The 27940-nt window shown below is 40.3% G+C and overlaps 1 protein-coding gene across 2 annotated transcripts in view; it reads right to left on the bottom strand.

Annotated features, from left to right (window-relative positions):
• Positions 1-1658: 1658 nt before the first annotated feature.
• LOC307122364 (uncharacterized protein) overlaps positions 1659-27940 on the bottom strand; it is a 60655-nt gene continuing 34373 nt past the window's right edge. The window contains exons 4-10 of one of the 2 annotated variants that reach the window (XM_079846355.1): positions 24396-24646; positions 18909-24295; positions 18633-18798; positions 8305-8522; positions 6701-6973; positions 6424-6530; positions 1659-2590 (exon numbers count right to left, since the gene is read on the bottom strand). In XM_079846355.1, the coding sequence (XP_079702481.1) occupies positions 2379-2590; positions 6424-6530; positions 6701-6973; positions 8305-8522; positions 18633-18798; positions 18909-24295; positions 24396-24646 (6614 nt within the window). In that variant the 3' untranslated portion in view covers positions 1659-2378. The remainder of the gene's footprint in view (positions 2591-6423; positions 6531-6700; positions 6974-8304; positions 8523-18632; positions 18799-18908; positions 24296-24395; positions 24647-27940) is intronic. The other variant, XM_079846356.1, reaches the window with a different exon arrangement.

Below are 27940 nucleotides of genomic sequence, written 5' to 3'. Positions count from 1 at the left end.
TTCAGTTACTTATATTTATTTTCTTACCTCCTTTACCGACTTCATTCATCTCTGTTGCGTCTTTCCTTTATTTTTCCTACCAGTCTAAATTTCCAACCTCCCATCTATTGTCTCTTACAATTGTTTCTCTTTCATCTCTTTGTCTTTTTTCCTCTGAGTTCTTAATTTATCTTTCTTTTCTCTATCCCTTTCTTTGTTTCAGTGTCCTGACTATTTTTTCCCTAACTCTTCTTGCCAGATCTCAAAACAATTTGAAGAACAGTTTGCCAGTTACATCACAGAAAAAAATCTTAAAGGAATGCCACTACTTTTAAAAATAGGCTCATTTTCCAACTCACCCTAGAGTTAAATAGTTGAGTTTGACCGTTTTCAAGTCCATTCAGCTGATCTCCGGGTCTGGCGGTAGCAATTTTAGCATAGATCATTGAATCTGATTAGACCCTTAGCATTTCGCTCAAAATTACAGCTTTAATTACAGCTCAGACAACATATGTTCAACATATGTACATGTAACTTCAAAGGGTTTCCTTTAAAATTACGCCAAAATTATGTTTTTAGACCACTGTATATGGGTATGGGAAGCTTTTCAATTTGGGTTGGTGGAAATCCCCAAAAATGGCCCCAGAGCCTAAGTGGATAAAAAGCAACCTTTTTAGCAAAAGCCGAGAAAATCACATTTAACATTTAACAGTGAAAACACGGAAATCCAGACATTTACGTCAATGGCGGGAAAAGAGTTCAAATTCATTAGGATTCAGATGATACAATTTATAATTTTTTATAAGGAATTATGCATGCATTATGATATTATCCAATATTATTCGTATTGGTTTCCTGAGGAACAAAAGAAAAAAAATCCAATTAGCCTTCAGAAGGATTCACTTTATTATGTATCCATAGTGTCATACCACTGAATAAATGTAACGTTAGTAAAAGACTTGCTACATTATTATTACATTTATTAGTTGATCAGTTATTTCTTGTATTGAGGTTTTTTGTCCATTAGCACTGGTCAAACACTGAGCAGCAGCTCTATGACATCATAGAGGTCAGGAATTCTATAATCTGATACTGAACAATTTTTTGGGATTTGACAAACCCCGGGCTCAGGCTTTGGATCAATTTGAAATCCTTCCAACATACATCTCCAAAGGGTTCAGTGTACAACAGTGAGAATGGCGGAGCGCCGACCCGACATTGGCCAGTGCCTTCCTCCGGTAGAGGCGCAGGAAGTCAGGGACACTGAGGACAAATATGCGGATGCTATCGGAGGTCCCTCCCAAAACCAAGATCCCCAGAGCAGCGAGAAAAAAGAAGCCTAATGGGAGTGTACCTGTTTCCGTATTCAGTGCAGTCATGGTATTCTAGGATCTGATTTTTAGTGTGGTGAAAAGTGTGGAATGTCGAAAACCCTGTCAAGAGATGTACCGAACCATCACAATTGAATGGGTAAAACAAAAAAGTTACAAGAAAATCCAGAACTACAAGAACAAGTCAGGAGCAAGGACTGACGGACACGGGCATCCTTCACAATCAAATCCACCATTTGTTTCCAGTCATTTATCTCTTTCCAGTCATTTATCTTTTTCCTACATTCCCAGTTGCTTGTATGATAATGAGTGATAACATCATGTTCAAGAATAAAATAGGCACAAAAGTAAAATAATCAAATTTTATTGGCAACATTTAACAAGTATAAATCCATTCACCAGCATTGTGCAGATTAGTAACAAATCATTTTGCATGTGTAAAATGTAGATTATCAAAAACTCTCTTCATTTCACTGATTATGAAGAATTATATTTAAAGTAAAATGATTTTAGTGTTTTCTTATAAACTTTTAATCAGAGAGAGGCATGAAATTTGGCATGTTCCTGTTCTACACTACAGAGCAGTAATGTGTACATCAATCTGCTGAAGAGAAGCTGAAACATTGCTATTGGATTTAATTACTGTTATAAATTTGTGAAATTGAATCACAACTCAACACCATTCCTATGTCTGGAACTCAATCCATGCTTTGTGGAATAACCCTGTAACCCCAAACACACACATTGGAACAATATTATCATATTACTGAAGTGAGTACAGTAAAACACAATGATTTTTTGGTATATTCAAATTTTTTCAATAGTTTCTAGACATTTGACTGATTTTGAGTTTTAAATGCTCTTATTCTATCGCTCCTTCCTAGAAATAAATGCTTAAAATGACTGAAATGATCTACCAACAGAACAAGTCATCTTTACTTGCTAAAATCTTCATTTTTGTTTTGCAGTAAATGATCAATCATTTCCTTCTTTCTACTGCAATCATCTTCATCACCACCATTTTCATCATATTCATCATGAGGTGCTGGAGAGAACACGTGTTCAGTTTCACTGTAATCCCTGCAGAAGCTGGCCGTACTCTGCAGTGTTCGTGTCCTCGTGCTGGTCCTGAGTCACCCACTCATCCAGATGCTCACGCTGCCTCTGATCCAGGATTCCCATGCGGCTGTACTCTGACACCAGGTTTCGGTATCCTGCCTTGTAGTAGCCTCGGATGCCTTCATCCGACAAAACGTGACACTGAGACGGAGTGCTTTCACCTGGAATTACACACAAGAATATTATTAAGTGCAGCAACACTATTGCTCTTTCACTCCTAGGGCCCTATCTTGCACCCAGCGCAATTGACTTTGTACACCGACGCATGTGTCATTCCTATTTTGCACCCGCGCAAAGCGCGCTTTTCCCTCCACAGAAGCACGTCGCTAAACTAGTGAATGAACTTGCGCTACCTGGGCGGTTCAGGGCAAAAAAGGAGGCGTGTTCCGGCGCAACCAATCCCTGGTGCTATTTTGCTGTTCCGTTAAACAATTGCGCCACTGACTAGAAAAAACCTAGTCTAAAGTCAGTGGCGCGTTTTTTTTGCGTTGTTCATTATGCTATTTTAAGGGCGCATGCTTGACCATAATGTATAGCGTGCACAACGCGCATACACTTTGCTCATGTAATCTACACAGATGCAACAGTTATTTTTGCAAATCATAAATTGTTACACTAAAAAATATTAACACATGAGATGACGGAAATCATTGTGGTGTGCCACGAAGATGTGAAAAAATAGGCATAAATCTAGCTTACAAATTATTCAGGCTAATTGTAGTCTAATAATTAAGGAGACCTGTTTGCCCAATAGTGGTGTGGCAGGGTAAAGGAGCCTGTTTATTAGAGGATGGGGAGAGGACCAATGAGGTGAGAGCAGCGCGAGTATTTAAAGACCTTTATTTTGGCATCTGTTTGCGTGGCTTGCTGATTCCGGGCTTTCTCCCCCCTGGCATTTCCTGTCCCACTCCAGGTTATCTCCAGGTTATCTCCAGGTATGTTAAGGCTAGCGGTGTGTTGTAATGGTGTGGATCGCTCTCTTGTAATCTGTGTTATTTATAGTTTGATTTGTAGCATTTCTGGTGGTGTAGGCATTTGAATGGTGGCTGTATGCAGTCTCAGCTAACATAGCGAATGTGTGTGTGCTGGCTGGCGGACTGAACTGCGGCGGATTGAGTACCCATATATCGGGCATTTGGGCGGTGTTTATCTGCTCATCTAAACGTAAGTATCTCTTTCCCATTTTCCTTGGGGATTTCATAGAGTTAATGAGTCTTGTTTGGTTAAAGGGAGAGATTTACTGCTCGTGCTAATGGTGTGTGAGTGTTGACTGGCAGATTGGTCTGCGCGCATTGTGAGTTAAGGCCAATTTATACTTCTGCGTCGAGTGCACGCAGAGGGTACGGCGTACCCTACGCATAGACGCGTTGGATACGCCGTACCCTACGCCGTAGCCTGACGCGCACCTCTCCAAAAATGTAACAACGCGTCAATTCTACGCGGACCGCAAGCGCTGTGATTGGTCTGCCACAACCCTTCCCTCAGGTCATTAAATAAATAAAAAATCTGCGATAGGAGTGTGTGTGTGTGTGTCAAGAAATTGGATGATAGTTCCTTACGACTGCTATACCACAATATTTTGCAGTCCAGCGATTCTTTATGGTAGTAAATAAATACATAGATCCGCTGAGTATAGTTTATTTATTTTCTCGTTAAAACCAAAGATGTTAATCAGTAATTGTATATCAAGAACAAGGACACATTAGGGTATATTTCGTGAATGAAGTCTCCGCAACAACAATCGATTGCTCGAGCCACCGCTGCTGAAAACAGCGGCCACGAGCTCTGCATGATTTCACAAACACATTCCAGCGCCAGATCGCCTTATTTAACTTTACTAATCAACTAGAGATGCTTAATTTGTATTAGATACAACAACTCAAGCTGCAAGAAAAGCCGCTCTCTCACTGCTGCTGATACACCGACATGAAGGCACACATTCTACACAACAAACTGCTTCTTCTTCGGCTGTTGTCTTGATTACACCAACATGCCCGAGGACACTGCCCACTAGCGTCTGCATGTGGAATTGCATATTGACGCAGACAACAGCGCAGAAGTATAAATGCTCACGACGGCGTCTGCTACGCGCGTAGCCTACGGCGTACACTACGGCGTACTCTCGACGCAGAAGTATAAATGGGCCTTAACCATACACGGAGCGCGTGAGTGACGTCATCTAAAATTGTAAGTAGCGTGTTCCCTTATTTTTTCAGCTGTTATAGATCGAGTCTAATATTTAGTGTTTTATGAGTTAAAGGGAACTTCCTCATCTGTAAATTCTATCTGGTGGGAGGACGTTAAGGAGATGCCGCTGCTGTTTTGCTTATTTGGTTTATTGTTTTGATTCCTTATAGTTTCTTTTGGTTGTTTGGGGTTACAGTTGTTTTGTCTCACTGTGTGGGATTTATTTTGTAATTACAGCGTGTGAACTTCCACTAGTATTTATTATGTCTAGTGATTTTCCTTAACATTATTTCAGACTAATCCGTGGTTTGTTTTGCATCATAATCCATTTATTTGTGGCGTTGGATTCTGTCCCGCCAATTAAGCACTGCTCCTTGTTAGCCTCACTTGTGAGGAGGCGGGAGTGCTCTTGACGTGACACCCTTGTGTATGTTATTGTGTGTTTGTGATGGTATAAATGTTCTTTAATCCATTGACCATCTTTTGTGTGTCTCCAGGAGCCAGTGTATTCGTGGTGGAGCAGGGGAGGCCGGTTGTCGTGATCTAGAGGCACGCATGTCACAGTGTGTGATTTTACATTGACACGATTTTCTTGCAGTGCTTTGCCGTCTGATTTGGGGTGAGTGAGGGAGGGTTGGATGACCTCTCGATTGCGCCCGGCCTGCCTTGTCCCTGAGAAACCTGGCTCTGAACAGAAATGTTTTATACCATGTGGTTTTAAGAATAATTGTGATGTTTTAAATACAATAAAATATATTTTGGATTGTGACCCTGGTCTCACTGGTTTAAGTCTTTGCCCTCAGTGAGTAATACTTACCTGTGTGTCCTCCGTTAAGGTATTTCCCTGGTTTTTCACCAGGGTGGCGTAGTCTGGTATAAATTTATTGTGGTTTCTAAATCCCTTGCTTATAAGTACGCCACAGTGGCAACTTCTGGCAAGACATATATGTGTATATAAGGACATCTAACAAATTGGTTTGTCCGTCAAGAACCAGGAAAAAAAATCGGTGAGGGTGGACGCAGCGATGTCCTCTGCTGGCGTCAGGTCCTGAGTAGAGGCAGATCCACCTCCCGTTACACGGCGTGCCCGATTGATGCTGGCAAGCTTGGACTTTCCCCGTCTTCTGATGTCATTGTAGCGCTTGCGGCACTGGTGCGACGTCCGGGGATGCCAGCTGATGAAACAATTGTGGCTATTTCCTCCCACGCCTGTTTAACCGACGCTATTTTGGGTGGGTTTCTCCCATCCCCATACAACACAACTTCTCTGTCTTTCACTGCTCTTACAAGAACATCAGTCTCCTCGGCTGTGAACCGCTCCTGGCGTGCGCCTGGTAAATACGCCATAATAATAGCAATCCATAATGGAACTTGCGCACCTGCTTTTACAGGGAATGTTGGATGACGCTCTGATTGGTTTATTCACGTTACGCCCAAACCACACCTATGAATAATGAAGCTACTTCAGACCAACCCATTTTAGATTTGCGCCGGGCGCAAGAGCCATTTATCCCGCCGGGAAAATAGCAACAGCGCCGAGACCCGCCCACAAAGTTACTTGCGCTTCGCGCTTTGACACTTGCGTTTCAGATCGTTAAAATAGGGCCCCTAGACTATCAGTCGTGTTGTGTTTTACATTTAATATCTTGTGTTGAGTTTGTTCACTACTGACTTCTGTAATGTTTTAACAAGGCTATTCCATTCTACTGTATCATTGTATATGGCTCAAATGGCATTTTCATCATATATACACTATATAATAGATTATGCATGTGTTTTGCAGCATTAACACCTCCGAGTTTCTTACCTAGAGCATCTCTGAGCTTTTGTGAGGTAATCGGGTGATGTAGGATCATGCAGCGTTTCAGCAGGAGCTCCACATCTCCACCAATCAGGGTGTCTGCTAGAAGTTTCCTGTAAAAAACAGAAATGTTAAAAGCAGATTTAACATTTGTAATGCTGTACCTAAAATATTCAATGTCAAATACTACTCTAAATTCCTGTAGTGTTCATTGGAATTCTGTATAATTGTCTTGCATGAGGATTTCGTCTGTAACCATTAACACATCGAGTGTGAACTTTACCTGGCCATCTGTGAGCGGCTGCTTGGGCCCGTAGTTAAAGCTTGTCTATGATCTTGTCCCAGGACCTCCATGGCAATCAGGTTCCATCCATTGTTGTCAGTCTTTATGCTGCTGATCAGTTTATAAAGCTCTGGGTTTTTATTTTTAAACTCGCTCACTGAGTTTGGGTCTTCTATGAATGTCAGAGCTAGTCTGATGGAGTCCTTCGGTGGAATATGGCTTGTGTTGAGTGTCCCTGTGTTGTTCTTACTGGACCTCCGAGCATTTTGAACACTGTCAGAGAGAATGAGAATTAGTGGCTATTTGATAGTATGAAATTAGAGTGATATATGCTCAGGGGCATTGGACTGGGGGTAAAACCAGTACTGATTACCAGGGCCCCAAGGGGAGAGAGGGCCCTTAAAAGGTCTGGAATATATTTTATTTTACATGTATATTTTAATATCCTAATGCATGTCAGATGAAATGTAAAGTTAGTGTATTGGCTGAATAACTTTGTTGATTGATGGACTACATTTTGTTTACAAAAAAGTAAAGACTATCAAAGGTCTCACGGTCCCACCCCTTGCTAATGCGCCAAATGGTTTAGTCCATCTGCACGCATTTTGTTTATGTTAGTTAGTTGAGCATCTGATGGAGCGCAAACTTCCGCTGTAGAAATGTCTTTCTCAAAGAAAGCCAAATCAGGCCACCAAAAAAGAATGGAAAGACAGGAGAAGGAAAGAAAACAAAATGAGGGGAAACAATTGGTAACTGATTTATTTTCAAAGAATGTTGATCACAAACTAGAACTCAAAATTTATAGTGCTAAACTGCTTGAATATCGCCACGATCGTTAGTGCTAAAAATGAACTGAGACAACATACATACATACAAGCAAAACATACTCTTTTAGATGATAATTTGGTTATACATGCAAACCTTTTATTTATTTAAAAGGCTAAATAAATTAAAGGCTAAATAAAACTGTACACTAACAATGCTGTTTGCATACAACACAATTATAATAGCCTAATTTGAAACCTGTTCAATTTTAAATTAATAGGCTATAATATCTCAAATTAGCAATAATAGGCTAATCAGTGTCATAGGTAGCTTGGTAGCTCATCTGTAGCTACATATCATGTCAACATTATATTTATGTCAGATTTAGTAGAAGCAGATATTAAATTGTGAAACTCATGGCCCTCAGTTTCAGAAACTGTCACATCAGGGAGTAGAGTAGCAACAGACCCTTCATCCTCCTCTTTGGATATAAAATAAATCTGCAAATAAAATATGACTGAATCAAGTTGGGGGACATGAGGCCCATCAGGACTGCCTATGCATAGGGCCTGGGATCTTGTGCCACGCCCCTGTATATGCTTATTTAAACTAATAAGCTAATTTAGAGTTCGGGTCAGTATTTGATCTTTCTAATCTTCTGTTGCTGTAAGGAATCAAATAAATTGACATTTTTCAATAAATTCTAAATCCTAAATTCTATTTATATATACAGTATATTTTTGGTGTATCTTCTCTCTTTCCTTTTTGGATCTCCATATACATTCCTACAGTGTTGTGTATAAATAACATAAAACACCTTCAGCAATCAGAAACCTTACCCGTTATACTCTCCAACAAATCCAAGATGGTACATTTTGATGAGGATGCATTCATCACTTCTGATGAATTTAACACTCTTTAAGTACTCCTGCAGTGCAACGTCTGTCTCTTTTCTTCTTCCTCCAGTTATGTCATATTTCCTGGGGTTTTTGTGACAGAAGTCGTATCCTCTCTGGAGAATAAGCAAGGGTGTGTACGATTCAAGGTTTGTCTGGATCTAATGAGAAATTAAGAGTGTGAAATTAAACACAATTCTGATCATCTCTCATCACGTGCAGGTGACTGAGTAACAAAGTACACTGATTGGTCAGGAATGGGATTTTCATCCATCCATTTTCTGTACCACTTATCTCACACAGGTTTGAGGGAAGCCTGGAGCCTATCCCAGGGCACTCAGGGCACAAGGCAGGGGAAACCGTGGATGGGGTGCAAACCCATCGCAGGGCACAATCCCATACACATTCACACACTACAGACAATTTAGAGATGCCAATCCGCCTTCAATGCATGTATTTAGACTGGGGGATGCAACCAGAGTACCCAGAGGAAACCGCAGAAGCATGGGGAGAGCATGCAAACTGCACACACAGGGCAGAAGTGGGAATAAAACCCCCAGTCCCAGAGGTGCATGGCAAACTTGCTACCCAGCTGACAAATGTTTGTTATACATTTTTTTCTAAACATTCTGTTTTGGTTATGGAAATGATGAAAATGTTTTCTTATTTTACTTAAACATTTTAGGTTAGCATGATGTTCCTGAAACATTATTTCAACTTAATTTTTATTAACGTTTCAACAGTCTACACAGTAAAATCCACCTCTAAAAAAACTGTACTAACTAATCCCATGAAGAATGTTGTAGCGACCTGGTACACAGTAAAAATCTGTGTTAAATGAACACTACTCGATGCTGCCATGCCAGTAGTTGTCACTTTGTAAAGAAACACTACTCGCCTTTATACTGAACACATAATACGTATATGCGCATGACATCACAATTTTCACAAATTTGTGTTCACAAGGTCACACTTACATCCAATTAAAAAGAGTAAAGATTACGCGTATTTGGCGTGCTGTCCGGGGGAGGGCTCCGGGCTCGGAATTTTGGCCAACCCAGAGTATCCCCCTGTGATAGAGATAGTCCAGAACTAGACTGTATTGTATTATGGATTGTGTTGACGTCTAATAAGAGTTTATTAAATCAAAGTGAGGAGATGGGGTGGGGGAGGGATGCTAAAATAAAAACGGTCAACAAACAGTCCCTCCAGAAAAACGCGATTATGCGATAGCATGATTTAATGCATAATCAGCCAAAGTCTGCATATTTATGCGGGGGCCGCATTTTTTAAAATACGGCGCACTTTTGCCACGTAAATTGCCTATTTCCGCGTGCAAAATATGCGGGGCTAGCATGATTTCATAATACCAGCATTTTCGTTGCAAAAAAGTAATATATATTAGCAGAAAGTTGAAAAATGTTTGTTTACTTCACACAAGGGCCGCCATTTCCCCCTATTGCCATGGGAACGTTTTGAAGTGACGCAATTACCTGACGCGAACGTCATCGAAAAGCTGCAAACCCCGTGGTGAAACCATAGATATCGGTGAAACCATGATGAAGCGCGCAAATTCCCATTTGCCAACAAAAATAACAGCAAAAGACTGCGCAAAGCAGTTTCCCGGTGTGTTGACATCATGCATCATGAAGTTTCGAAGCGTTATGAATCAGTGAGTCGATTCAGCGGTTTGGATCGCCAAAGTCACGTATTTCAGCAGTTTGACACGCGATCCGAATCATGATTCGACTCACTGATTCATAAAGCTTTGAAGCTTCATGATGCTGTTTTTTTAAATCGGTCATCACTATATAAGTCGTTATTTAGGTTTTAGCACAAAAACTATTCTGGTCGCTTCATAAAGTTGTTGTAAAACCACTTTAGTGAGATGGACTTTGTAACAACGTCTTTAGTGCCTTTTATGGGTCTTGAGAGTGTAAAGTGCATTGTGCCAATGGAGGCCTTTCTGAGCGATCGGATTTCAACTAAAATATCTTCATTTGTGTTCTGAAGATGAACGGAGGTCTGACGGGTGTCCAACGACATGAGGGTCAGTCATTAATGACAGAATTTTCATTTTCGGGTGAACTAACCCTTTAAGAGATTGCACTTTGTGCATTGGAAGCACTCAAACTGTTTTGTAAAGCTACCTCTGTAAAAGGAAGTTATTTATTAATTTTTTCAGAAGTTGTAGCATATTCCTTTTGTAAAGCTACAGAACTTGTTTGACTCAATGTTTTGTAAATTTGAGCCGTGTGTTTATTAAGGTCTTCAATAAAACAAGATGAGAACTTAAATATTCCTAGCACTTTCTGTGATGTAGTGCTTTTTTTCTCTTTTTCATCAAACCGCAGTTTTTGCAAGTTCCCGCAATTTCATCACATAAAATTGCATAAATATCCCGCATTTTTCATCGCATTTTTTAAGAAAACGTGCCGCATAATCAATGATTTTTGCCTGCAACAATCACCAAAAAAAGCCGAATTTTTCTGGAAGGACTGAACAAAATAGGTAATAGGTAAATCTGCTGTATATATACACCTCTTATTGCTGATTAAATTGATTATCTTAATGTGCTCCACTCGTGTTTAATTAGTTTTAATTATCTGCACATGCTCCTCCCGAAATTTGTTTAAAAAAAATCACTTAACAAGTTCACACTTACATCCAATTAAATAGTGTAAAGGTGAGCGGGAGATCAATGCTCACTGCAATCGGAAAGGGAAGCCTCGCCGGACGGAGAAAGAAAAAGATGGATAGTGACCAGGGGCCTCATTTATAAAACTTTGCGTAGGATTTGCGTCAGAAGTGGCGTACGGATGAAACATAGGACGTGCGTATGCACAGAAATATTTGGATTTATAAAACCGTGCGCACGCACATCCTGCGCAGTTTTCCCTTAATAATTTTTTTTTCATGAAATAAGGGTTTGATGAGCTTTTCTGATATGGAACCAGTAAGTCCTGATGTAGCTTTGAAAAGCATCTGACGACCATCTTCCGAGAGCTTGGATCTGCTGCTGGGAGAGGGGGTTCTGAAGGAGATTTAGCCAGAGATTTCCTAATTTGGAGGTACGCTAGAACAGTTTGGTATGGTTGGATTGGAGACGGGATGTTGAAAATATAGATCAAATAGCTTTTTTTTTCCTTGCTTAGTTTTATTAAGTATGATATGGTTTTGCCGTCGAGTACTGATAGGTCTGAGATAGTGGGGTGGATTTTAGGGTCGAATTTGGAAGTGGAAATTTGATTTAAGGAAACCGAAAAGGCTCAAATAAACGGTGTTGAGTGTGCGGGCTGCACTGAGGGGCTGGTAACCTGTACGAAGGGTATGGATACATTTTGAGAGAACGTCTAGTGTTATGGGTCGTCTGCTGTCGGGGTGGGTGGGCTGTGATCGCTGAATTCCTTTTGATCAGGAGGGAGGTTTGTGAATTCTTTGGGGAGGAAGCCCCGTAAATCAATTGTTGAAAAATTGGACGCCGCTCAGGTAGCCTTTGATGGACCCAACTTAGAGGCACTTAATGGTATTAAGGTAGGAAACATGTGAGGTGATTGAAAGGAGAGAAAATTCGAGGTAACGGCATGTTATAAGAGAAGTGGAATGCTTTAAACATCTCGAAGCGGTCACATGGGATTGGAAGGTTCTGGGAGGGAACAACACTGCTGCAGCAATGGAGAAAAGGTTAGCCAGAGAAACTGGGCTCCTGTGGGAGCAGAGGGAACAGCACTGCTGTGGTAGTGGAGAAATTAGCCAGAGAAATGGAGCTCCTGTGGGAGGAGAGGGAACAGCACTGCTGTGGCAGTGGAGAAAATTAGCCAGAGAAACTGAGCTCCTTCTCTCTCTCTCTCTCTCTCTCTCTCTCTCTCTCTCTCTCTCTCTCTCTCTCTCTCTCTCTCTCTCTCTCTCTATATATATATATATATATATATATATATATATATATATATATATATATATATATATATATAAGATTTTTATTTCTATCAGCTATGATATTTAAATCTAGCATATTTTGTATATGAGCCCATTCAGTAGCCTAGTGAAATAAATATCCATATTTTCATGTGATTTGACAGTTTATTTTATTAAATCTAAAAGGTGTGCATCATATCTGATACCTAGATGAACACTTTACAGTTGGTTGTATGACTGTAAGCCATTCTCTTCAAATGCTATTGAAGTTAGAAACGTGTATATCAATGTTGTATGTAACTTTAGAGACATATATTAGAGAAATATAATGTCCAACGTCAAGCCAGCTTTACTCCAGTCACATAAGGTGCGCTGTGGTTCTGTTGTGATAATTGTTTGAAACTATTTTCGCTGCTGAAATAGAACAAAACCAGTCAATCGCTCTATGATTAATTAATCTCCTACATACATTGCACGCACATCTCTGCTTTGTTGTTTATGATGAGAATCAGTGATGGGAATAACGGCGTTATAGATAAACGGCTTTACTAACTGAATAATTTTTTTCATTAACGAGTAATCAAACGAATTACTGTTTCTCCCGTTACAATGCCGTTAGCGTTACTGAGAATAAAATGCGGTGTTACTATAATTGAGCTCACTGAAGCGGTTTTCATCCGAACAGGGTCTCTGTCAGTCGGACCGGCAATGTGTTTTTTTTCTCTCTGGTTGGCAGTGATGCCAGTAACGCGTTACTTAGTAACGCGTTACTCTAATTTGACCACTTTTTCCAGTAACGAGTAATCTAACGCGTTACTATTTCCAAACCAGTAATCAGATTAAAGTAACTTATCCAAGTCACAGTGAGTTACTTTTTTTGTCATTTTCCTTAGTAAAAATATATATTTTTGCTTTCTTGTTTAGTCTCACAGGGTTTTTCCTGCATAGAGAATTACGAGGTGGCCGCTCCGTCAAATTTCTTGCCGCCTCCGTCTGTCGACAAAACTCAAGACAGGCAGTCACTTGCTCAGATTAGGCATGTCGTGATAATTAAATAATCATCAGAAATATATATTGTCACATTATCCTTCAGCAATCATTATTAGTATATTATTATTTGCTAGTAGCCTACAAAGTCATCTAAAGCCATTCCATAGCTGAATGTCTTTCCTCCGCTGTAGCTGTCAATCTCCGTTCAGCAAAACTGCGCGTCGTTCGGTTCCAGTCAGCAGTCAGCGGTAAAGCTCACTCCATATGATATATTCCCGTTATAATACTTGATATGTTGATAGAATAATATATCTTCCTGGAGTTTATCTTGCGGTTTCTGAAAGATGTTGTGCTCGCTACTCAGGTGACAACACAAGGACTATTAATTAGCATCACACGCACAATAACCAGAATTAAAAACTGTGAAGAAACAAATAATCAGTGAATGTTTGGACCGATAGGCTACATAGTAGACTAGGATATGTGGGCTCAACGCTCATCTTCTCTTTATGCCGTGGACTTTTCAATGTGCACTCGCGCTGCGCTGCACACTCTGACTCCATGTTGCTTTAAGCGCATCATTCTGCACCCGGGATGCGCATAAGCGCTTTGTTGCCGCTCTGTTTTGAAGTGTTTCATATATTTTCATAGTTTTGTGCACTTAAAGATTATTAAAAAATATATTGTTCTCACGGATCGATCATATATTTGTTGTCCCTTTACAGAGCTGCACATTACGTTTACAATAAAATATAAATCTTGTAATTTTATATTATTTGTGTAAGCCCATATAATTATTTACATTCATATATAAATATAAATTAAAAATTAAATATAAATTGTTTTTCATAAATGTATTTAATAAAAACACAAAGTAATTTGTACCTTTTCATTAACATGTTTAGGGTTTTATGTTTAGTGTTTTATGTTTAGTGTAGTGTAACATGTTTTATGTTTAGTGTTGGCAAAAACAGTTGTCATTTTTATGTTGAGGCTGCAGAGGTGTTGTCGGCAACTGATGAATGTAACTAATAAAGTAACTTGTAATCTAACTTAGTTACTTTTAAAATCAAGTAATCTGTAAAGTAACTTAGTTACTTTTAAAATCAAGTAATCTGTAAAGTAACTAAGTTACTTTTTCAAAGTAACTGTGGCAACACTGCTGGTTGGTGTGTGTGTGTGTGTGTGTGTGCGTGTGTTCGTGCGTGCATGCCATGCGTGTTTGATACACATAATAACTGATGATGATTGGTGGGTGGGAGACAAGGTTGAGGTTGATAGATTGAGTTCACACACACATACACACACATACACCTATGACACACATGCACACACATATGCACAGTTGCACACACCAACGAGTCAGAGCGATGGCAAGTCCAACGACTTCAAAGGTAGCTTTCGCAAACTTAAAGTATAAGCGCTACTTTTCCCTCGTTGAGGTGAAAGGTAAGAATGTTTATGTAACGTGCAACTTATTCCCAGGAAGAAAGAGTCTCTCCACGTCGGTGGCAAGTAATTCTAATCTAATGAAGCCTCACATCATCACAGCCACAACAATAGTGGCTAAAAACCCAAGTGATAACGTGAGCTCCACTACCAAAGCAGTAGTATAATATTTACACTATAGTAGGTCTATTGATAATATTTACAATAATGTATTGAATTTGATAGGTGTCTCTCACATTGTCCCACAGCAACATTACAATGTACAAATTACATTAATGTACAATGTTTTATAATAATAATTGATTCTATTTAGTGTCCAATTCATTCATTTAACATATTTATTATTGGGGGCATCCAAGTTATTTGACATATTTGAACATTTTTGAAAAAAAAAAGTAACACAGTAGTTACTTTCCCTGGTAATTAGTTACTTTTAAAATGATGTAACTCAGTTACTAACTCAGTTACTATTTGTAAGAAGTAACTAGTAACTATAACTAATTACTTTTTTAAAGTAACGTGCCCAACACTGATGAGAGTGCAGATTTAAGTGAGAACAAAACTCCAGCGTTTCAGAGATGACTAATCTGAACGCCACTGATTAAGACATTGCATTTATAAGCTCAACAGAATTGCGTGTGATTTGTTATAATGCGCATCGCGATTAGAACAGATGCCTTTTGAGAAGACCCGCCAAAGTGGCTAGTGGGAGTGAATGTTTTACACGCCACAGCTGAAATCCACCCGCAAATGGCAGGTTGGTGGGTGTTAATGTCATGCCCTATGTAACAAGTAGAATTAGGTACTGCCTCTTTAAGGCGGAACCTCTCATACCCCTTTTCCACCAGAATGAACCGGGTGCTAGTTCAGAGCCAGTGCTAGTCCCAGTTCATAGTTGGTTCGAGTGACAAGCCTTCTAAGAACCGTTTACTTTTCCACATGCTGAGAGCCACAACAGAGCCATGTCTGACGTCACTGTATACGTCTCATCTTTCTCAGCGAGGCAGCGGAAAACACAAACACACCAGGCTTGTGTGAGCTGCATCGGCGCTGCGCAAACCGTAAATCCACGCGCAAATCCACGTATGATATCAAAATACCGCATGAGTGAATCAAAAGCACAAGAAGTCATATGCTCTCGTTGGACTCGTTGTCATACAGCGATCAACAATGGCGAACGTTGCGTTACTATTAATGCACATGGCTTTAAGATCCTACATCGGCATCAAAACACAGTGAATCTAACGCATTCGTGCAGCTTGCCGTAATTTACAAACGAGCAGCAGGTGTTAGCTCTTTTAGCTACAATTTAAAAAGTGGCGGTCACAAGTTTGCGTTGGTCTTGTTGGTCACAGTAACTCTGCCTCCAGCGCCTGATGTAATCGGTTCTTACTTCTAGCCCAGCAATGTTTGGGTGCTACTTAAGAACCACTTTTCCTGGCTGGGAGCTGGTGCTTTGGGTGTGGAAACACAAAGGACCGATTTGAAACTAGGCTCTGGCTCCAAACTAGCACCAGCACTGCCTTGGTGGAAAAGGGGTAATACTCACTCGCTGATGAGTGGGCAGTCCGTAGATGGAGCGCGAGCTGTGAACATTGCATGTGTACATTCTATATTTCTGTTGCTCTTTGCCCTGTTTATTTTTTTCTGTTCAGTAAAGCAGTTGTCAGTGGAGTTTTTGCAAACTGCCCCATGTGTGCGTGGGATCGATGCTGATAATAAACCCCATGTGAAATGTCAGATACGTGAGTTTTGCTTACACTTGGCTACAACCATTCAGGCCAGTTATCCGGCCTCTCTGTGTTAAGCATTACACCTGTATACAACATACAATATTTGTCATTGTTCATAAGAATTCGCTTGGCATAAATGTGCGCTCTTCATTGATTGTGAACTGCTCTGAAATGAAGCATTGTTGTGCATTCTGAAGCAAGCCCGTAGAGCGCTCAGAATCTGAAACGTGAAGCTCACATTTATTTAATGAAATAGCCTTTGAAGTTTGCAGTATCGTGATACGTTTTGCTATCCCCAAAATATAAGATTTATCTTAAAATAATCATTAATACACTTGGTATACGATATAGCCTACTGTAAGGTATTGATGTTACATTTAAGGAAATGGGTGCTCCAAAATACATTGTACAGTTCGCACACGTCTATTTTTAGTCGCAAATGCAACTATGGTCGCACTGTGTCGAGCCCTGTGTGACCAAGCTTATGTGAGCGTTAAGTTGAGAAGTATTGAATCAAAGGTAGTGATTATCAGCTGGTTCCAACTAGTGGCTGATCGTTTGTCGTAATATGCGCTTTTGCATTGTCATCATTTTAGTGATTTAGCCTCAGAATACATTCACTCGCTTTACCAGCAAGTATATTTATTGTTCTTCACCACGGCAACCGCGTGCGCGTCCATGATGAACGCACTTCTCGTGTGTGAAAAGTATTTGTCTGTAGTACACACAGGGCGGCAAGCTCGCAAGAAAAGCTTGATGTGTGCCGGTAACAATACATTATTTAAGGTCATTTTCTATTTCTTAAGACAGGAACTGTTGTAGTTTCCCACTGTTGCAAGACTGTCCGAGCACTGCTTTCGCAGTTGACTCTGTCGTTATGGTTCCAACACAACCACGTTGCCTTTAGAACATCGATTATTGAAATTTGTGAATTGATTAGAATTGTTAGAAGACAGAATCGCAAAATGTGAATCGTGGCAAATACAATTACATTTCGGAAAAAGCAGAAATTATTTTACCGTGAGTGCTGATGGAAGCGGCCGAAAGTTTTTTTTTTTTTTTGATTTTTTAATAGCTTAGAAATTTGTAAGGATCATTTTTTAGCATTGTAGAATTGCTTCGAGCAGCGTTTGGAGCCATGTAGGCTATACAACGTGCGTGGGTGGGCGGGCAGGGCAACCTGCCGGAAAAGCTGTTCATGCTAAAATAAAAACAGTCAACGAAAGAAGGTAAATCTGCTGTATATATACACCTCTTATCATTGATTAAATTGATTAGCTTGATGTGATCCACTCATGTTTAATTAGGTTTAATTATCTGAACGTTCTCCTCCCGAAATTTTTTCTAATAAAACATCACTTTGTGATGTTTATACAGAGACGATAACAGTATCGTTTTCAAAAACAATTTAAAACCAGTGTTCAAATGCTTATGTTTTCAGGACCCCAAAATGTTGTTGTTGTATAAATGAACTTCCAAAACGCATAAAAAGTTTTCAGTTTTTAGTTGAAAGCGGTGTCATGTAAACAGCCCCTGAAGCAACTGCACTTAATGAGAAAATGAAGTGATGATTGTGCATTAGTGACAAACACCTACTATTAATAAGAGGGAGGAACAACAAGAACAGAAAAATAAGTCAGCTGCAAATAAGACATTAAAACTGCAGTTTAACATTCTAATGTTTTTCTCTTGAAGACTGATATAAAGCAAATAATAGCGAAGTTGTGGCCTTAATGAATACATTTAGTTTACAAAAAAACATTCTTATGACATTGATGGAATATTGTCATAATGTTAAACATTCTTAGAACACTAATGAATTCACTGAATGAATTTCAACCAACTTCAAATGCTAAAGGTTTTTAGTTATATATTTTTTTAGAAATGTTTTGAAAGATAATATAAGACAATTCAGCTGCATAATTTATTCATGGCACAATGTATGCTGGAAGCTGTGGAGGAGTTTTGTATTATTCTGGAACCCAGCATGCATTGTGGCAACATGGTGACTGTTAAATTCCTTCACAATAACTGATTGCTGCAATACTGTTGGATCTAATTTGAAGTATCACTGGTTTGATAATGCAAAATTTAGTGTTACATTTCTAAAATCTGGCTTTTGCACTCAGGATGTGCACACATTATCTCATGAAGAAATCATAGCCATAAATTAAGTGTACTCACCTCATTTTTCACTTTCTCGCGTAGCATCAATGCTTCCTTCATCTTGCTGCCAATTGCTTGTGTTACAGCATGATAAAGAGCATTCTGATGATCCGAGTTAACGCTGATTATCTTGCCATCATCCTGTACAATGTCAAAATGGCCACTGTACAGCTGTGCATCAGCTCTGTTTTTAAAATTAAAAATAACTACATTCAGAACACAAAGTTCATAAACATTAAAACTGAAATGTATTTCCATAAGTGAGCTGTATAATGATCTGGTGTATAGTCTTACTGTGATGTATGTGGGGCTTTTGCAGATTTGGTTAATCTCAGTTTTATATCGCCTGCTGATTTGGTGGTTCCTGGGTAACGTTCCTCAGTGAGCTGTTTTCCATTTTCATCAACAACAGTGAGTTGAATTCCTTTTCCATCGAGCAGGTTACTTTTTGTGAGCACGTGCACATCAAGGGTTGTAACAGGCTGATCAGTTTTGCACATATCTTCTGTATACTGCATTAGCTTTGTTTTGTCCTCATCTGACAGCTGTTCCACTTCCTTGTGTCTCGCAGATTTCTTGTTGTGTTTTCCCCTCTGGTCATCAAAGAAACGCTGAGTCTTATGTCTGTGCATGACTTTGTCTACCGCCTGTCCTGCAGCTCTGGTCAACTGACTTATAACGTTGCTGGTCCTTAAAGAAGCTATGCGTTCAGAACAGGAACTGATGAATTGCTCAGAAACTTTCTGTGCGATAATCTGTAGAAGTTCCCCTTTGAGGCGTTGTACATCGTCTAAACTGTGTCGTCCATCTTGGTCATACTTTATTTCTTTCTCAAGCTCACTGATGCTCCCCAGTAATTTATGAACACATTTCTTTTGTATTATCTCCTTTGTTGGTATGGCTCCCAACATTTGACAGAGATTTGTTGAGTCCTCAGCTACTTTCAGAGCCAGCTTTGCCATTTCAATCACACCTGACAGTTTTGCTTTATTCATAATCTCTGTTGCTGCTTCACACACCTCAGAGAGTTTGCTGATAACTTCCTGTGCTTTGGTACAGTCCAGTATGAGGTGAGGAATTATCTCTTTGCAAAGCATATCAACTGAACTTTTAATTTGCTTCTCATAATTCTGGTCAATCTTGAAATTCTCTTTTTTCAAGGCAGCTTTTGGAATGCCTGAGCTGATGAATTCGACAAGAGTCTTATCCAGTTCACTGCTCTGCTTCACTGATGAAGTAACAACATTCTCAAAACTGCGTTGTAAAATCTTCTTAAAGACTTCCTGCAGTGCTGCATCGATTGCGTAGTTCATAGCAGTGACCACAGCCTTTTTCCCGATTTCTTTAACTGCATATTTAGTCGCAACTTTGAAGTTCTGTTTGAGCACTGTAGAAGATGTCATGTTTTTCATTGCAGACTTAAAAGATTCTTTACCGATGGACGATAAACCAGACTGAGCACTTCCTTTGAATGAGGAAAACATTGCCTTTCCTGATTTAATGAATTCAGATGCAACAGAAGAGAAAGACTTTGTACCATTGAGGAGACTTTTTGTCACTTTAAACACTGTGGTAACTGCTTTCTTGAAAATGCTAAAGCCAGCCGTTAACAAAGCAAGCCCGATGCTGATACTCTTAGATATTGCCCATGACGCCCAATCGAATGTGCCCTTTATCATGCCCTCTATTCCATTGATCATGTCAGACACTCCTTCTGAAATCAGGCCCATTCCAAACTGGCTGGCTGTTCCAAGTGTTAGCGTACAAACAAGAACCCCAGCGAGAACCTGTACCATCCCGAATATGAAACATATCAAAGCATCTAAGCAAAACTTGGGCTTCTCTTTCACCTCAAAAACAACACCGAGACCATAGTCGTATAACGATCTCAGCTCATTAGAGATGATGAAGTTATTTTCTTCAGACAGCATGTAGACTGAACAGTCCTCTGTAATGGCTTCACTGTTGTTTTTCTCCAGCTCTTTAAGTTTATCCAATGCATTATCAATGTACGTCATCCAAGACTTAAAGATGTTCATTCTGGCTTCCATTTGACTTTGAAAGTTGTTATTGTCTGTACTCTGATCTTTGTTACCAGTGACTGATAAGTTACATGAGACCATTGTGTTTGAGACTTCTGAGATGTAGACATCAATGGATTTCTTTGTGTCTTCCAGCAGTTTCATAGCGTCTGCTTTATAGTTACCCTTACTGAGGTTGATGGTAATGTATGCCTGGTTATAGAGTGCGACAGCCTGGTAGTGTGGGTCAGAGTTAACAACTTTTTGCCAATAGGATTTTGCTCCAAAGTCATTGTTGGATTTGTCACTGCAGTGTAGATCAGTTCTTACAATTGCCTGTTTGACGTAATCATAGAAATTATCGCATTCACCTCGCAGCAGCTTTCCACTTGTTTTGTTTATTGTCCTGATAAGGTCTGCTTCAAGTTGTCTGAAGTCATCATGCCTATTGATGTGATCCTCATGAAGGGTCAACCACAAGGCCCAAGATTCTTTCAAAGCGTTGATGGCAGGCTGATAATCAAACTTAGGCTGATAATGTTTAAAGCAATCAGGAATATTATTGAGCATTTGCATGGGGTCCAATTTTTCTTGCTGTGTGTAATGCCCATCAAAGTCCTTCAGCAATGTACAAAATGTGGAGAACAGATTTTCCTTTAGGTTTATTTCAACAAGCTCATCACTTTCCATGTCATGGATTCGTTTAATTTCATAATCCTCTCTAAACTGACGCATGATTTCCACAGACTGACCTTGGTAGGCTGGTGCGAGATGATCACAGTTCACAACCATCTGGACCATCCCAGGATTGCCTTTTCGTGAAGTACGCCCAAATATTTGTTTCTCAACTCTTCGATTGTGTGGTAAGTGAGTAAGAAGAACGAAAAGACCACCACACGTATTCACGCTTTCATCAACCTTTATGTCTGTCCCACGTCCTCCGAGATTTGTAGCAATTATGATTCTACCTGCACAGAATTTCTCTTTTTCAATGTTGTGCTTCTCACTGATTGTGTACAGAGTAATCTGTTCTGCCTTAAGTCCTCCACCGCCTTGTATTTTCTCATGTAGTTCATCTGCTGTTTTAACATCTTCACAAATTACCAAGACAACTTGTCCTCTCTCTGCTACTTTCCATGTAGTTTCACAAATAGTCTGGATCCATTGGTGATTCCCACCTTTCACCTGGATGACTGGAAGCTCGACCACCCTTTTATAGCGATGTGCAGGTACAGTGTAGCTCTTTGCTTTGTAATGTCTTGCCAGAAAGTCCCGATCTGCCTTACCTCCTAATGTACCAGAAACACCAAATATACCTCTCCCACTGAGGTACCTTTTAAAATAATGGAAATTTGACATGTAATTTGTCACATTGGATATTGGTGAAATCGCAAGTTGGTGCTTGAACTCCAAAAATTGTTGCAGACCATTACCCCACTTCTTGTTTTTCTCCAGCACACCACTCGCTTTGAAGTCCACTGGAATTATCGCCTTGTACTTATTTCTGTCATGACTGTCAGCAACCTCTCTTTCAGCAGCCGGTGAGGTGTCGATCATGTATTCCCGGCCCTGTGACATCTCAACAGCCTTTATTGCATTCTCAACAAAAACTGGTAACTGATTCTCAATGTAGCTTTTCAAGACAACAGGAATGACAATGAAGTTGATGGATTCTTCGGCTGCTTGGAGGTTATCTGAGTACTTGATAGATGACTTTATTGTGCTTACAGTTGCATCAATGAGGGATTTCTCAGACATGATTTCGCATGCCAGTCCTCCTTCCAACAGTAGCATTTCAACATGAAGGTCACCTTGTTTTTCCTGAACTTCAAAACATTTAGCTTTCTTGTTCTCTAAGGAATAGCAATTAAACACTGCACTGTTCTCCAAGACCTCCTCAAATATACTCAGAAGATCGTACTGTTGTGAAACTCCAAGTTTCTTCATGACTTCAGATAATGCTTTGGACATTCTGTCTTCATTCCCATCATCTTCATTTTCCTTCTTGCTCTCAGCTTGATGTATCATTTCAATATCCTCCTGGGTGTAGAACCCCAAAGTCACTCCAGGCAACAAGATCTCATTTGCTGAAAAGTTGTCGGATGTTTCCAGTCCCATAACAGCTGATGTTACAGCTTTATGAAAGTACTGTATCCTTGTCGCCCATTTGATCTCCCCTGATTTAAGCATTTCAATTGGTTGACAAGTAGATATCATGGCCCATATGTTGGAAAGCACTTGCTCCACATGCCTTAATCCACTAGATTCATGGGACAAGAATGTTACTTGAACTCCATTGTCCAAGGTCATGTAGTCCACTTCATCCACTATTACAAGCTCAAATTTCCTTGTATCACGAGTAGTCCTCTTCTCAAATTCCTGTTTAAGTGTGTCTGCTGCAAAGACTCCCACTGTGCCATATACTATTTGTTCCCTATAAGCTTTTTCAAGATTTTCCTCTTGCTTTTCTGGTGAAGAGGAATTTCCGCAAAGTGGAGGGACTACAGACGAGGTGACACCAAACATTTCAAAAAACCTTTTCCACTCTTCTTGATCTCGTCGCGCTAGAACTGGAGAGCTTGTTACAATGTCCACTTTAGTTCCACGAATGGCCAGAATTGTTGCAAACATGGCTAAGATACAGGATTTGCCCTCACCTGTGCCAATCTCTAGAAGACATCCTTCATTTTCTGTCAGCTGTGCCAGGAGGAGCAAAAGCAATGATGCTAGTTGTGTACGTCTTGGAAAATAGCCTTGAATCTTCATGTTGTCTTTTGTGATGATTGTTGAGCAATCTTGTACTGCTATTGACATTCCAATTAATACATCCTTCAGAATGTTGATATCTGGGTTTGTAAGATTAAGCAATGTTATCTTCCTTTTCAAATCACTGATTTGTTCTTTAGTAAGGTCCACCAATTGATATTTTGGGAGTTCTGACTCCACATATCTAAGCGCATCCTTCAACAGCACCAAGACTTTCTCTGGGCAGTTTGATTCACGGAGTTCCTTCACAATTGTCTCAATGTCTTTTTCCTTGTCATTTTTTATTTGTTCTTGAAGAAACATTAAAGGGTTTTCATTCATAAGAGCAGAGAGAACGTTGATGCAGTCCAGGTGGTACGTTTGTGCTGTGTGGAGAACTGAATTGAGTTGATCACATTTGATAGCTGGATTTTTGCAAATGAAGAGCATTATTTCTTTTGGGGTCCAGATTCTGTTAAACAAAATTTGACCCAAAATGTCCCTACTTTGTGGTGAAAACTCTGAGATCATGTCAAGTACATTTAATAAAATGTGTTCTGCCAAAGTTGGATTTGTGGAATGAAGCTGCTCCACCAAACCCAAGAGAAAGTCATACTTCTTCTCCCAGACAGTTGGCTGATCTTCATCATCTTCAGTGCTACTGTGCAGAATGAACTGTAGAGATGCCTCAAGAACTGTGCACTTCTCTGTAAGAGACAGTTCATTATATCTTACAGCATGATCAAAAGTAAACTGAGACCATGCTGAAAGGTTGTTTTCTCTACAATGTTGAACTGCAAGTTCATTCTGGAGTGTATTAATCCTGTCCCAAATCTGGTAGTGCTGTATCTCTTTATCTTCTGTGATCTGGTACTTTAACAAAATGTCTTTGAATTTTGCTTCAACATCAGTAACCTACAAAAATGTGCAAAACAAAAATGGTCTCAGTAAAAAGTGATATTTTATCACATGCTGTATATACAGTTATGTTGCTCAATCCAAATTAAAGTCATACCTCATCCCTCTCGATCGCATCAGCATCATCTTCTATTTGCTGATGGAGAACTTGTGTGCGTTCATGATGTTGTTCGTGACCTCTAAAGCTTTGTTTTTTACGAAGCCGCTCAGTTGCTTGAGAAAGCTTCAGTGTGGACAATTCACTCTCTCTGTCCAGCTCCTGTTGAATCCTTTGCTCACGTTCCAAACGTTCCAGACGTCTTCTCTCCTCCTCTTGCTGTCTTTGTTTTTCATCTTCTTCAATTTTTCCTGTTAAAAAAAATCATCATACACCCCAGGATTAGAAACAATGTACATCTTCCACTTTATCGTTTTATGGATTCTTTAATTTGCATGGGCAATAATTATCACTCAGCAATCAACAGAGACAATAATGGTATTGTATTCAAAAACTTACACTTTGAAACCCATTTTCAAAAGTTCAGGTCCCCCAAAACACCATTGTCGTGTTAATGAATGGCCAAAAATACATCATGTGTTAAAAAACAGTGTCGTGTAAATGGCCCCTTACTGTGCAACTTTATCTGTATCGACTCGACTTTAACATAACAAAACACAACTGTCTACTTTAAAAATGTGGAGGTCATGAACCCCTAAAATGTATTACAGTGCATTCAAGTATTACATATTACCATGCATTCCCTGAGTATCAAACCCATGACGCATGCTAGCGTCTTGCTCTATCATTTAGTCATTTTTAGTCATTCTTTTATTTGTGTTAAGTGCTATTACATAGTAGCCTGGTCTTACCAGACTCTTGTACATTTCATTTGTACAGAGAGTCTGGCCACTCTCCATTGACAAGTGTTTACTTCCTTGAAGGCGGGTACTCTGTTGAAGTTTAAAAATATATGATCTGCCCAGAGCCACTCTAGATCTGCTAACGTTTGGTCGTGATGTATATCATGCGCCGTTCGCCTTTGTTTCTCACATGGAAGTTCGTAAAAATAAATGTGCACGCCACCTCAGTGATAAAACCTAAAACTCATGCATGGTGATTTATTCACGGTGGAGGGGAGCATAGATATGTATATGCTGTAAATAAATAAAAAGCCAGGGATTTTTATGCGGGTGGTAGGAGACGGACGGCAATAAAATCACTGACTAGCCCCTGTAAATGACGACAATATCTTCCAACCCCACGAGAAACAATTACCGGGGTTTCAGCCAACCCCTTCACCACTAACAGAGCGAGCTGGAAAATCAATCTTTTCCCAAACCCTGTGGGCCACAACATCATGGCCACCAACAAAACTCAGCAAAGATTGTTCTTGCTCCGGCTTTAACTTCTGGATATTCGGCAGCGGTGCCACAATGGAATGAATGGCTTCGCCAAGTCTGGATGCATTAGATGGAGTTAGCATAGGGCTGGGCGATATATCACACCATATTGTTAGGCGCATCTCGTCAGTAAAGCCGGTTCCTTGATTAGTAGTAAATCGCCATCACCTGCTTTCAGATGGAGCGGCATTTACTACACAGAGCCGTAGTTCACTGACAAGCTGAGCCATATCGCATTAATTATGACGGACGTATCGCCTGCGATAATTTATGCGATATGGCTCAGCTTGTCAGTGAACTACGGCACAAGTGTGACTTAACAGTACTGCTGTGTGCCATGAACTGGACAATATTGATGTGAAACAAATATCACAACAGTTCATTTCGGTTAATGACACACACAGACAAACACGGCTTCTTCAAATAGAACAAGAACAAGACAGTAGACGCATTGACTATTGCATTGCACTATGAACAGAGTAAAGATACATTTCTTTTAAACTGCCTACTTGTCTTTATTAGGTACCTGTAACATTATATAATTCATTAATGCACTGGATGGGTATTGATGTGAGAGTGTGGAGTTATTTGCATTATTCATGACACCCATTTTTCTTTTCTTTTTTTTAAACTGTTGATTAATGATTTGGACATCAGTGCACTTGTGGTGTGTACTCTTAAGGCTGTGGGGCTGAGGCCCATTGACTCTTTTTTCCTCTTCCTGCAGGCTTGATTAATCCTATATTATTAAGAATGGTGGGTTATGATTTTTTATATTTGACCCGTGGTCTAGATTCTTAAAACGTCTTGGTTATGTATGTAACCTTGGTTCCCTGAGTAGGGAACGAGACACTGCGAACCGTCGCTATGGGAACACCTTAGGTGTGACGAATGTCTGAAGACCTTATACCATCACACCATCTCATTCCCTACTCAGGGAACCAAGGTTACATATGTAACCGAGACGTTCCCTTTCATAGGTTCACTCAACTCTGCAAACTGTTGCTATGGGAATGATATACCCTAATGCCTTCACATACCTGAGTAGCTGGAGACCATGGAAAGCATCCACTCAAGCAGATAAAACCTGGGAGTCAGGAGCTATCTTCACATCCAGACCGTAGAACTTAACAAAGGTGTTAGGAGAGGACCAGCCTGCCGCAACACAAATATCATCCAAAGAAGAGCCCTTAAAGAGAGCCTGAGAAGACGCTATTCCTCTGGTTGAATGAGTGCGTATACGCGCCTTATAGGCCGCAGAAATAGCCTCAATCACCCAACGAGACATTCTTTGCTTGGTGATGGCAGCTCCTTTGTTTTTACTACCAAAACACACAGATAATTGTTCCGATCTACGCCACTGGGATGTATGGTCGACATAGATTTTCAATGCCCGCAGCGGGCAAAGACCATGGGGTCGTACATCGCTCCCAATCTCTGCGCCAGGAGGGGAAAAAGCCTCCAAGACCACTGGCTGGGAATGAAAGGCGACCTTGGGAACATAACCTGGCCTTGGTCGCAATAAGAATTTAACCAATCCCGGGACAAAGTACATACAAGTAGGGCTGATAGAAAGAGCCTGCAAATCCCCTATCCTCTTTAGAGAGGACAGAGCCATCAGGAGAACAGTTTTGAGGGTAAGAAACTTTTCTGCCACCAATTCCAATGGCTCAAAAGGGTCACCTGTTAGTCCCTCTAGAAAGATCCCATGAGGGAACTTGTGCAGGGCGGAAAGGCCTAAGCCGTCTCGTCCCTTGAAGAAAACGAGAGACCAGGGAGTGATGTCTAATGGAAGCATTCTCCATCTTTATATGCTGGGCATATATAGCTGCCACATAGACCTTTAGAGTGTCCGGAGCCGCCCCTGCCGAAAAACGACTTTGTAAGAACTCCAGTATTGAACTAATAGGGCAATGACACGGGAGTGCTGGATCATACCCTGAGCTTGAGTCAGCAGGTCTGGTCTGAGGATAACCTCCCACGGAGGGCCAACTAACAGACTGACCAGGTCTGAAAACCAAATCTGCGTAGGCCAACGAGGGGCCACCAACAATAGGTGTCTTACTTTGTCCGTTCGCACTCTGAGCAGCACCACTGAGAGCAAGCAAATCGGTGGAAAGGCAAAAAGACTGGTCCTGGGCCAGAGCATCTATCCCCAGAGGCGCCAGTGGTGACAGGAAAAACCAGAGACAAAACATAACAAATCTACTTCCGCTTGACCAAACCTCTGTCATATGCTCTGCCAGCCTGTACAGGGGACGA

This window comes from Gobio gobio (assembly GCF_949357685.1).
Source record: "Gobio gobio genome assembly, contig: scaffold_125, whole genome shotgun sequence".
Lineage (NCBI taxonomy): Eukaryota > Metazoa > Chordata > Actinopteri > Cypriniformes > Gobionidae > Gobio > Gobio gobio.
This window is presented reverse-complemented; position numbering and strand designations above follow the sequence as displayed.